Source organism: Orbicella franksi, chromosome 4 (genome assembly GCF_964199315.1).
Source record: "Orbicella franksi chromosome 4, jaOrbFran1.1, whole genome shotgun sequence".
Taxonomy (NCBI): Eukaryota; Metazoa; Cnidaria; class Anthozoa; order Scleractinia; family Merulinidae; genus Orbicella; species Orbicella franksi.
The window spans coordinates 5,827,983-5,840,778 of record NC_138148.1 but is presented as its reverse complement, the minus strand read 5'-3'; the positions used below and the strand labels follow the sequence as shown (position 1 = coordinate 5,840,778).

The window sequence follows — 12,796 nt, the reverse complement described above, 5'->3', positions numbered from 1 at the left end:
ATCGGACAATATCGCCTGCATTAACAAATTTCTTAATGTTCTCTTAGGATTATTTTCTCGCCAGAATTCAACGCAAGTTTGCTCAAAATTGGTTCCATTCGTCAAGTAATTTCTGATTTCACGAAAATGTGAACAATTATGAAAACATGAGGATGAATGAAGAAAAGCCACAATACAATTATAACTCAAATCTGCCTTTATTTCTAAAATTCTAACTAAATATTTTGATATTACTTACCCGAAAATGTATCAGAAATCAATCGTGTGGCGAAGGACAAGGATGGCTGTATAACATCTCAACAAAGTCGCTCTCAAAGTAAAACCGACTAAATTAAACTCCAATTAAAACATTCACGAGCAGTAAGTTCAGCGGTTGTATGGAAACAAACTGTTCCTGCATGAGAAAAGAATTTAAATTCTCAGGGAATATTATTGACGTAACTTTAAAACTGTTCAGTCAGATCTTCATACCCTTAGCAACTCAGAGCATCGGAACAATGGACAACAAGCCGGGTCTAAAACACAGGTCACATTCCACAGGTCAAGAGTAGAAATCCTTACTCTACTGATGAATAACTATGCCAAAAGTTTCCCCTCGATCTAAAACAACATTTACGCAGAGTGCTAGGGCTAATTAGGGCTAGGAGACTGAATCTTGGTGCTGTTTATTTATCTGCAGCACAGTGACTCTGTACTCTGACTTGTGGAATGTGACCTGCAGTTCAGACCCATCGTGGACAACATTAAACAGTTACAAATACGACGAACAAGAGAGCTAGTATTTCTGAAATGTGGTATTCAGTAAGAAACTTTCAAACCTGCTATTCCGATGTGCTTGTCTAAACGAACTTGGTAATTCTTTATTCCGAAAGTTTCACTCCCTCCCAGTATTCAACAATTTCTTCACGTGTGGACGTAAAAAATTGCTCAACGAACTGGTTATGCTAAACCACTAAACTGCGGAAAAGGGCAAGCGTAGCGAAACGAGGCGAAAAGCGAACAAGGTCAAGAAATGCAAAAACGAAAGCGTATACTTATCTGCGAAGGGGAGCACATCGACGAAGATACTGTTTCACCTTCACAACACACGACGCTCCCTGACACTAAAATGAACGGGATGTCCTTTGAGACTTTCTTACATACTTGATTAAAATTCATTCCACCCACTAGAAAAGTGTTTGCTGCATCAGAATATTTCATTGAGATTTCTGTGCGTCAAACAATAGAGCATACAATGATATCAATAAAAAAAATATCGAATAAAGCACGCACTCAGTCGCCAGTTATTTTCTTCTACAAAAGCACAGGTATTTCAAATGAAATTCGTTGAATAGTTTTCAAGAAGTTGACTCTTGAAGTCCTTTGTGATATCACTTAAAACCCCAAGGAAAGACTGAACATGTGTCTTCGGGAGCTTGAAATTCATCGCCGCGTTTTAAATGCACAACGTGTCTTATTCTCAATTGTGGTGGCATTTTACAGAGCCAAGCCCTGAAAACTAAAGGTGTCAGGTGTTTACCATGACAGGCACGGAAGGCAGTGCTCGGACTATTCGGTGACAACACTGGGACTCTAAAATTTTGTAAAAGCAAAAAATATAAACATATCAAAAATAATTCTGATAAATGTATTTAACATCAATTCTGTCTTGAATTCCAAACATGATTTGTTACCCACAATGCAAGGATTTGAGTTAGAGACAAAACTAGAGGTCCAGAACAATGCTTTTCTCTGACTTTCCCTTGATAAAAATAACATTTCTCTAACCAAATAAACAACAGACATAGTAACGGTTTCTAGCCTGCCCTCAGGGGCAGCCCTCCTTTCCGCCCATTCATTATGACTGACAATTTTTTAACAAATCCTTTTTTATAGGGAAAATGTCTTTTTCCTGACCATTTCCTGACCTTTAGCAGGGTGTCTAAAAAAACTCGATTAGCGAATAGTGCAGTGGTGAACAGTCATGGATAGTGGCGAATAGTCGTCAATAGTCACCGCTTTAGTTCAGCACTGATCTGGGTTCGTTGAAACTGATCACGTGAAAAAAAAAATAATAAAGTAAAATAAAATAAAATACGAATGTGAGGTAAGTGCTCTGTGATCAGTTTATCAACTGAAAAGACACAAACGACCTGCTCTGATAACCGGTTATAAAAACAACAACATCTAAGCTACATCTTGCGTTAATTAATTATCCAAACCGGTGGCCAAAGTATATGATGTAAGCAAGTATGTCAGCATATATAGTTTCGGTCAGCGGTTTACTATCAAACGTCATGTTGAATGCAAAATTTCCTATTTTCTTGTCAAAAGTTTACACAGTTGTGGAGAATACACATGGCTATACTGCATATGACCTGAATGGAGGGTAAAAGTGTTTCTTCAAGGCTGTCTACGAAAGACGAATGGACATCTCAGGTAGGCTGCCAGGAAGATACATTTTCACTTATAAGCAGCTTTTTTTTTTTTTTTAAGAATAAACTACTTAGTAGCTGAAGCTTATATATGGTATGTATTTTCCTAATATGAGTGTTTTGAATTATATGCAGATTGCAGTGCAGCTGTTGGATGATATTAAGTTAAAGGGCTCGCTACGCGCATTGAAGGATTTAGTTCAGACAGCGCTTGGACCAAATGGAAGGTAATTTTAAGTTCTTACATATAAAATCCCTAACTATATCAATGTAAGCGTAAATTAATTGTAATAAAATAAAACACTCAATTCTGATTGGTCCTCCCCACGTTTTAGTGGTCATTGTATTTAATTTGTTACTTGCATTGTAGCTTAGCCAATAACATGCTGTCAATCATGTTTACTGTAGTGTCGGCTGACACTATAGACCGATATATTGACCGACACTCAGCCAATACAAGGCTGATACAAGGCCGATACCTGGCTGATGTATCGACCGAGTATCAGTCAATATATTGGTCAACAGTATCAACCTGCACCACCTAATGTAAACATGATCCCATTTTGTTAATATCCCAGGTAATGAAGGGTTTAGTCTGCTAGATACCCTGGTCCCTGGGGTTTTCTTTCTTCTTCTTCTATCACAAAAAGTCATCTTTGAGTGTAAAAAGAAACTGAACTCACTTGCTGCTTTGTGACTCATTTTCGCTACTTCAGGGCACAAATTTGAACATTAGGATATGAAGAGAGTGAGAAAACCTCTGGAATCAGGGTATCTTCTCCAAAGACCTAGCACTAAATAAAGTTTGCTGATTCATGACCTGTATTTGACTGATTTGTTAATGTACATTGATGTCAAACCCAGGGGAGGGGACCCTGGCCATATGTGAGAATTTGACATCTACTACACATCATCCCACCCCTTCAATTATTTTAAATACATGACATTTGTACATGTGGGGTCCGGGCATGAGGGTAGGGATGCTTGACTTTGTGAGAGGAGTACTGAGCTTGAAGCCTAACCATATGTAATTGTTGGATCATCTTGGGAATAAAACCCATCACAACTGTTGGAAGGGAAGGGTTTGCTTTCCGTTATGCCTCAGTTAATTTATAACTGAAGGTAGATAAATATCCATTCTGCCAGCTAGGTGACAATGGAATTTAGTGTCACACTGTACAAAGTAATAGCTGTACCGATACAACAATAATTTCATTCAATACTTTTCACTTCAATACATTTATCTTTATTTTAAAAACATGTGAAGTTTCCCATATTTATACCTGTCTGATACTCAGGTTGAAGTTCTTCCAGTCATCCTCTGGTGGTCATGTGACTGTAACATCAACATCAGGCAAGATTCTTCACAGCTTGTCTGGCTTGTCACACCCCATACCAAGGTTGATACTATCTGCTGTGAAGGGCCATCTTGAAGGCTACAGTGATGGTGGTTTGAGAACAGCACTTCTCTTACTAAGGTGCCTATTAACCTACATGTAATTGCATTTCATCTATCAACACATACAACACATTGCATCCATCCATGAAGCGTGACAAATTAAGCACACAGTTTTACTTTTCAAACGTTTCAAAAACACGCACCATGACTGGTGCAAAGACATTTTAAAAGAAAGATTTGTCACGTAAGATTTTAAATTTAAATTTATCTATGACATAATTTTTTATAATATCAATTATTAAATTCTTGAATTTATGAATTTACTTCCATTTTCAACAATGTTATATTGTTATATTTTTTATTGTAAAAAAGTCATTTTAATTTTATGTACTTACATTTTAGCTAGGTTGTATTTTCTTTGTTTACTTGTTTATCAATTAATTTATATTTATGTTACTTACTTTAAGAGTGGGCTTCCTGCAAGGCAGGTTTATGGCTAAGCGCAATTGGTACTATAAATATAGAATTGTCTTATCTACATTGAAAGTTTTGTCCGTTATGTATCACATGCAAAAATGTTAAATTATATTTCTCTTTCAAAGATAAAACTAGTAAGATGAAAGTCCCATATTTGGTACGGAACATGTACAAAAAATGTAATGTAGTTGAAATGATTGCAACAACAACTTGCTCACACCTTGGGTTTAACACCTTAAAAAAAAGGTGGAAAGAAACGCTTTGAAAGTAGAGAGTTGTATGAGACCTCATATAATCTTGCAGTTATAGTCAGGGACCAAATCTGCTAGTTTATCTTTTTTTGTAGGAAACTGTTACTGGTAATTGTAGAGGTGTGCATAGATTTATTGATCCTTATTGTTTCTCTGTTTTAGTCTGATACAGTCATCCCTTGATCTGCCTGTCCCAAGAGCCCTCATCACTCAGATCAGTCAACATTCACTGCAAGTCATTACCAGTCACCTACAGTCATGTCGATGGAAAATGAACATTGATATTGGTAACATGAAGACCATGCTGTCCATTGTAAACAGCATAATTCGAACAAAGCCTGCTTGTCGTCTTAGTGAATCTGAGAAACAGTATTTAAGTGTGCTCGTCATCAAGGTACAGGATTTAATATTTTTTGTGTGTTTATCTAGCGGTGGATACATGTTCAAGGTGCCAATGCACTCACTTAAGTACAAGTTTTTATTAATACCTCAAACATGACTTACACAAGCTAAAGAGATATAACTACCCAGGCCAGTGCTTCAATCATTGAATGTTTGTTAACATGCTATACGGTGGCTTTAGACTCAAACTTAGAAAAACACATGTTTGATGTGAAATTTGACTCTGATCAGGGATGGTAATAAGAGGACATAACAGGAAATTCTTTTTGAGATAAACCGTGTTAACTTTTTTATTCCACAATGTCACAATGTCACAATGTCACAATGGTTTGACACCATGCATTGATCAAACACACAGGCATTTCTTCAATCACTGCCAAGTAATTCCCAAGACTCTTCAGTGTCTGTCACAGACCTTCAGCCAGTCGAAATAGTGACTTGTGAGGGTGATCCTGTCAATGAATCCAAGATCATACAAGGTGTCATTCTTCAGGCCCCTGATGTTGCAACCTTTCAAAAAAAAAAAGCACTTTTAAGCCATCATGCCAAAGTGGCTTTGTATAATGTCTCAATGGCAGACGACACTGATGAATGGTTTAGCGACAACGTTAAAATAGAGACAGCAGGAAGTGGTCATGATGTTAACATGGAGAGTGCTGTGCTACAGCAGATGTTGAAGGTTGCTGATTGGTTGCTAGCTATTGGAGTTAAAGTGGTAGCTTGCCAGAAATGCATACATCCAGCACTGAAGCAGTACTTGAGAGATAAGGTTTGTATCCAGCCCAGGCAGACACAATCCTAGAAACAGATTTGGGCACCTACCTAAGTGCTGCCTTCACTTCATTTATTCACCTGCAAGATACAACTGGGAGTTAAGCTAAAGAATTCACCTAGTCATGCATACAGCTGTGTAGTGTTTCTGATATCATTGTAAATCTAAGGTCCTACATGTCCAAAAGACAGAGATCTTAAGGACTATGCGTGTACAGTATGTGATAGATACAAGTGTTTTTGACTGAAATATTGAATGTCTCTGTCATGAGATGAAAAATGGGACCCAAAATAGTTGTTGACAGCTGTTTTGTTGGGTGAGACAGTTCTAGTGGACTAATTTCTTATAAGGGATTAAAGACATAATACACTGAGATAATGCATAATTTGGACTGTCTTTTGTTTGTTTCTTGTTGTATGTATTGCTTGTGGCACATGGCAATAATAATTATTATCGCTGACAATTAATAGCAAGACTGGCAGCCCTGTAGTCTTCATGGAAGAAATGAGATCTAAATGAAATCTAAAACTCAGCTAATTTAGAAACAATTTCAATTTTTGTACAACTAGTGGGATTGACAGACCTGTACACAGCAGTCACTTGTTAGTTTTTTTTTTTTTTTTTTTTTTGATAACTTGTTTTGTTTTCATCATAGGGTGCTTATGTGATTGACCGTCTATCCATTGTTCACATCTCTGCTGTGCGACGTCTGACTGGAGCAACAATCCTGAGCACTTTCAGCATGGACATTACTGAATCAAGCTTTGGTCAAGTCGGGAAGATCGAACATATGGTGTTGAATGACAAAAGGTCAGCTTCCTAAATCCAATAGTGCATTTAACGTATGGTGGTACAACCCACCACGTACTCTACATGTACATCACTTTATTTTAATTTCCATCCTTTGGTAATTATGATTACATAACGTCTTTTACCCTCAGTTTTCATTTTTTCATAACTGTTATTCTGATCTTGATTCTTACTAATAAAATTACTAGATTTAGAGCGGTTTTCAACTGAGTGTCAAAAGTAATCAGGCAGTTACATTAGTCTTGGTTTTACCACAGTTTGAGATTGTTGGAATAGTCTAATTGGTAAGTAATGGTTTGGTTTTGGTTTTACGGCACTCAATTGAAAACCACTCTATTGAGCCAGGTTTGGTTTGACTTGGTTGAACTCTCCTATCAGAAGCATCACTTCAGTCCATACCTTTATTCACCATACACTTGCAGTGTACAATGACAGCAATATCTCAAATAAATGGGCCTTCTGCATCCAATGGTCACATGATACAAAATACACCAAGCTGGATGGCAAAACAATACAGCAGTCTCCCAAACAAACTTAAGGGACTAACCGACCAGTCAACCTTGATTTTGCTTTGAATTAGAGGTACATGCCTGTGCAGAGCTTATCATGCTGCATGGTAAATGTCATGTCAGTGACAACTGGTTTCAAAAAGGCCAGTTAGCAAACCTGCTTTTCTTTTTCGTATATTTTTAAACAGCTACATTCATTTGGTGCCAGAGTCCTCATTAACTTCATCTTCCGTGTGTACTCTTTTGCTGTGCTCACCAGATGAGACATCCCTTGACGAGCTGAAGATAGTTTGTCAAGCATCTGTTAGTGCGTTATATGAGACTTTGGGATGCCCATATGTGGTGCCTGGTGCTGGATGTCTAGACACTCACTTAGCATCATTCTTGAGACAGTTTGGGAAAACGAATGGCTCAAAGATTGCTGCAGATCTTGGCTGTACTAGAGGTAAACACCTTGTTTGGCACTGGTATATAGCTTTGTGTGCTTTAGCAGTAACCCTCAGGGTCTTCGACAGTAACCACCTGTACTTCTTGATCTAAGCCGGCTACCCTGCTTAGCTAGTATTCTCATTCCTTATAAAAAGATGGCAAAATCAGCCACCTTCTCCAGCAAAAATGCTGCTACTTGGAAACTCTGTGACGACCCTGTAACCTTACTTACCACTAGAAATCCAAGTTGCAAGCTTGCTGATGAAGCTTGCCTGTTGGCTTGAAATACAAATTGATTGAATTATTTTTAAGTTAGTTTGAAGTCCTTGGACATGCCTTATAATTCCTACTTTAATCTCTAGGAATTTCTTTTTCTTAGGTCAATTTGTTGCTATCATCAACAATGTAGCCCATTGCCTTGAATCCTTGGCCGGATACCTAGAGCATGACGGTGGCAGTCACGTGACTGACTCAGCCAATCAGCATCACTGGAGTCTTTCTCCCAGAGCACTGGATCTTAAGCCCAGCATGCTTCACTGCATGTGTGGTTTGGTGTCGTGTGATCAGTCATTAGAGTGGAGCATGATGGGACATGTCGAGAACTCCTCTGGTCATAACAGAAACAGCTGTTGCACAGGGGGTGCTAAGGAAATATTTGACAATGCTGTCCTCGATGTGTACTCAATAAAGATAAATTCTTACAGGACTGCATTTGAAACTGCTAATGCTATAGTAAGAATTCACTGTGTAGTTTGTAGCAGTGTGGTGGGAAATTAAAACTCGCAAGATATTTACGGTGCCGCCTATTGGTTCAGTTCTCTTTTCAACGTCTTAGAAGTAATTTCCCTGTCATCTTTCCTGTTCCAGTTTTATAAACCACAATTACGTTAGTATTCTCTTTTTTATCATTTGTCTTGAATTTTTTGGGTGGTTTTGGGGGGGGGGGGGGGGAGTTTGATAGATGAAAGTTGCACGTCCTTCTGATTCAAGTCCGAGGGAGCAAGATGCTCCAGAGCTTACAACTGGGCCTGTCAGCTTGACCACTAAGTAAAACAGTATGAAAGGCACAGTAGAGCGCCGTACCTTAGCCCCCCTTTCCTAGGCAATTAAAATCTTCATGCACGCGTTGAGTTCTTATTCCATCTTAGTGGAAAGCCATCAAAACAATCCTTTATTTAAAGTGGTCAGCACGCCACGAGAGTAACGCCACAAAATATTCGAAACGGAAAGAATCGAAAATGACTCCTATCATAATCGGCGTTTTACCGGTAGCCCTGTTTACCCTGAGCATTAAAAAAGCGCCGACAACTGTTTTTAGATACTACTAGATCTCCTGAAGGGTCGCGTTGTTCGAAAGCGGGTTAACGCTAACCCAGGATTAAGAGTTAACCGAAGTATTAATTTTTCCTATATAAAAATGTGTTTTACTGTTTACGTTTTGTGAAGTTTGAGCTTAGTCAGACTCAGAACAGAAGGACAAACAGTATAAACATAAAACCTCACCAAAAGTTACACAACTCAAATCAAAATTCTCGCTAATCCTGGGTTAGCTTAATCGGGCTTTGGACAACCCGGACAACAAAACGGAAGTGAAATTAGACAGTATGACCGTTAGTGAATTTATGTTTTTTGATTCATTTGGAGAAATCTACCAAACTTGGGTAAATGAATTGAAAGTCTAGGCACTGTCACTGCCCGCTGAGGAAACGGGCGGCGTTTCGACACACAACCCAAATAACTGTTGCAAACAAGACTGCGGAGGCCCTTTGCTCCCCACGGAGTGAAGGTGGCAGAGAAGGAGAGAAAGAGCAAGACGGGTGTGGTAACCTAATTATCAATTCAAAATGTGTTACTTTTATAAAGGAGTGTTAATCGAGTAACAATATCGCTTGGAAATCATCGACGAGCCGAAGAGGTCACACAAAAAACTATTGAAACCTCTCGGGAAGATCGAGCACTACTACGAATGACGAACGCTAACTTTATCTTAAAGGTATATTCTATAGAAAATTCAAAAGAAAACCTCTTCGAGATGCGTAATGTTTGACGCCGCTCATTCGATATATCATGATATTATGAGCTCATAAACTCATTCATCAAAGGCGTCTTTGCTGTTACAAAACATAAAATTGTATAACATCCCTGGTATAGAAGCTTTCAGAGAAAGTTTAATTTTTTGTTATAGTAATCTGGCTGAGCGCACGTGGCCCTCAACTGCAATGCTCGTCTGTAGTGGAACCTATTTAATCATTTAAATTTTTCGCTCTGTGGTTAATGCTATCGGCTTTGTGTTTACTTTACTACCCTGTACCATACGAAAAACTAATAGCTTCCTGCAAGAAGCCTGAAATTGTGAAATTGACGGTTTCCAAACGAATTCATGATACATATCCAAGCCACGCTTATTGATACTTTTGCGTGTGGTTTAAAATCCCTTAAATAAACTTTGAAGTCCTTCCACTAGACATTTACAAATTATCTTTTCGTTTTTCAGCTAAGCAACGACATCAATGACAAACCTGTTGATTCGACTTGATGGCAGATAGTGATGACCACAGAAACACTGAGCGAGTAAGTAGTCTTGTAAGGGAGGTCGATGATTTAAAATGGAGTGCGTGCGAAAGCAGACGGATTTCAGCTTGTTGTTTTATGTAGAAGCGCTTGCAGTCCAGTTAAACAATGGTGGGGCAAATTGACTTGCAACCCGGAGTAAGTGCGCAAACTGTACTGTTAAACTTAATCAGCAGATATATTTAAGACGTTATCGAAAATCTGAATATCGCAATGGCAAAAAAATAACCCTAATGGAAATGATAAGACCAACCTGTCTTGAATCAGAGCTGTTCCGTGCTGCGCGTGCTCGGCTAACCGACGCCCCTGAAATATTGTTCAGCCCGGCCTGATGTGAATCCTAGACACATCGCCTTTGGGAACCAGGGAAGTTTCGTGCTATTTTTAAAATAGAAAGACTCGTTCTTCCTCCCGCCGACTTTCAGCAGAACATTCGTTTCAGAAATTATCCAACGAAACTTCGGCGACAGCAGGTTTTAATCGAAGCTGCCATGAACACGTTGCTTTCGCGAGAACAATTATTAAGTTCTCGTGTCATGAATATTTAAAAGATAGCTGAGTTTTCTAAAAAGCACATGCCTTGTCTTTTATTTGCTTCAGGAGGTTTTCCTCTTCTAATCAAGAATCTTAACAGAATAAGGCCGGTTCGTTTAATTTTATCTGCAGCTGGTGATTTTAATGCTGTTGCCTTTTTCGTTGCATTCGAGGAGCAATACAATATAAATTGGAATAGAAATCGCTCTAGCTCGCTGTCCTCAATGGAACATTGTCTGGGTGTGATCAAGAGCCCATCACTGGTGTAATATCGTCTTCCGCACGTGTTAGCAGTCGCAAGCTGTTTACATTCACAAACGCAAGCGAATAATTATTTAAATCATTGTCATTCACGACACACAATCATGGCCATAAGGCGTTAAAGACGTCGCCCAACGACGTTTTCCCAGCGGCCGCGTAATACCAGTTATTGACTAGACGTTATTGCAATAATTTCGTAATCGATAACTGATGAACAGTTCATAGATTAGATCAGTCACCAGAATAGTAATTGTTACAATGACGATGACGATGATGATTATGATGATGATGATGATGATTAAAAGAGGACTGTGATGACGGTAACGATGATTAATTTATCACATGTGGCTACTAAAAACATACTACGCATAACGCATCGAAAGAAAGTCGGCGCATGAATCACTATCTATAATTAAAATAAACTATAGTCGCTAATTCAAACGCTCCGAAAATTTAGGGGGCCTCTAAATTACCTCATGTTTTCGGAATTCTTTGTTACTATAAGCCGAAGTCCTGGAGCCATATTCCCTTTGAGAACCAGAATACATCGAGCACATTACGATGTTTAGTCTCGAATCATTTTCAATCAAATTTGATCACCTCAGATATGACTTTGTTAATTAGAAAATGTTCACAAATTTGGGTGCCTTCATTTTGACGAAAATTCCGGAATTTTCGAAACGAGGGCAAATTTCTTGAGAAAGTTTCCGAAAATTCGAAAATCACACAACATTTTCGAAAATTTAGATAAAACTCACGAGGATATTCTCTTTTCGGTAAATTGTAGAAAATGCTGTTCTATTTGCCTCTGGAAATTTCCGGAAATGCAAACCTGAAGTTTTGGTCGGAAGGAAAGCGCCCTTTGACACCAATTAATTTTACGTCTTCTCAGCCTAACAAGCCGCCATAACCATCTAGCTAGATAATGTTCGTCTCTCTCAATGGTTCTTTCTTGGTAACACGCTCGTAGCTAAATGCTGTAAGGTCGATTGTCTGAAATCCACCGTCCAAAATTAATTCACTGACGGCTCGCCCTACAGCGGGAGACTGCTGACTACCATGACCGCTAAAGCCGTTCGCAAAAATGAGATTCCTTATCTGGGGATGTCGTCCAATAATGGCATTTTGATCCAGTGTGTTGTACTCGTAGTGGCCAGCCCAGGCGCTCTTGACCTGGTGAATTGAAAGATAAAATCACAAGCGCTGATCCTATTACACCTTGGCTAAACATAATACTGTGTACCTTCAGAAGTATTCATAAAAACATTTTCCTAAAACAGAAATTTAAGCTTAAAATCTCTGAAAACATAGTTGACTTAGATACGTCAGGTTCCAAAATGTTCCCTGCTTGCTTAGGATGTGTGGCATTATTGTTTGACAAGGGTACTTTGTGATCCCCCCACCCCAAACGACACACACAGACATAAGCTCCAGGCTAAATACGGTTTTTACGCTGCCTAGTACGAAACGGGAATAGAAGAACATTTGAAAAACGACTCTGAGGGACTTACCTTGAGACACTCAAATGCAGAAATTCTGTGAACTAAATTTGGCTTAATTCTCTTGTGAAAATACTCATAGTCGATTTCAAAATCAGAAGATTCGTGGTCATCTTCCTGTGTTAAAACAATAACAAAATGTTTTTACGCAGAAATTCCCTTTTGATGACAGTTTGGTGATACCAACTTTATAATTCTTGGTTTTTAAGTCACGAGTCGATAAGCAAGTAATTAAAACAATCTGAGCAGTATTATCCAGGCTACTTATGGCCCAGACCACCACTCTCTTTCGAAACAAACAAGGGGTATTTTGAAGACGTAAAATGCAAGGCCGACATGCGAAAACTCTGTTCGCCTTACAAACGGCGGCTCCGCCCGCAATACCAGCGGCATTAAAACCGAGCTGTCCTACCGAAACGACACGATAATAATGTTTTTCTTCGCAACGGACAAAAGTAGAGACAATGC

The 12,796-nt window shown here is 38.8% G+C and overlaps 1 protein-coding gene across 1 annotated transcript; it reads left to right on the top strand.

Annotated features, from left to right (window-relative positions):
• Positions 1-2,279: 2,279 nt before the first annotated feature.
• LOC145484220 (molecular chaperone MKKS-like) lies at positions 2,280-8,612 on the top strand. Its single transcript, XM_081462856.1, has 8 exons — positions 2,280-2,418; positions 2,550-2,641; positions 3,713-3,892; positions 4,704-4,935; positions 5,302-5,712; positions 6,371-6,525; positions 7,223-7,479; positions 7,843-8,612. The coding sequence occupies exons 1-8, from the start codon at positions 2,362-2,364 to the stop codon at positions 8,238-8,240; spliced, it is 1,782 nt and encodes a 593-aa protein (XP_081318982.1). The 5' UTR covers positions 2,280-2,361; the 3' UTR covers positions 8,241-8,612.
• Positions 8,613-12,796: the final 4,184 nt, after the last annotated feature.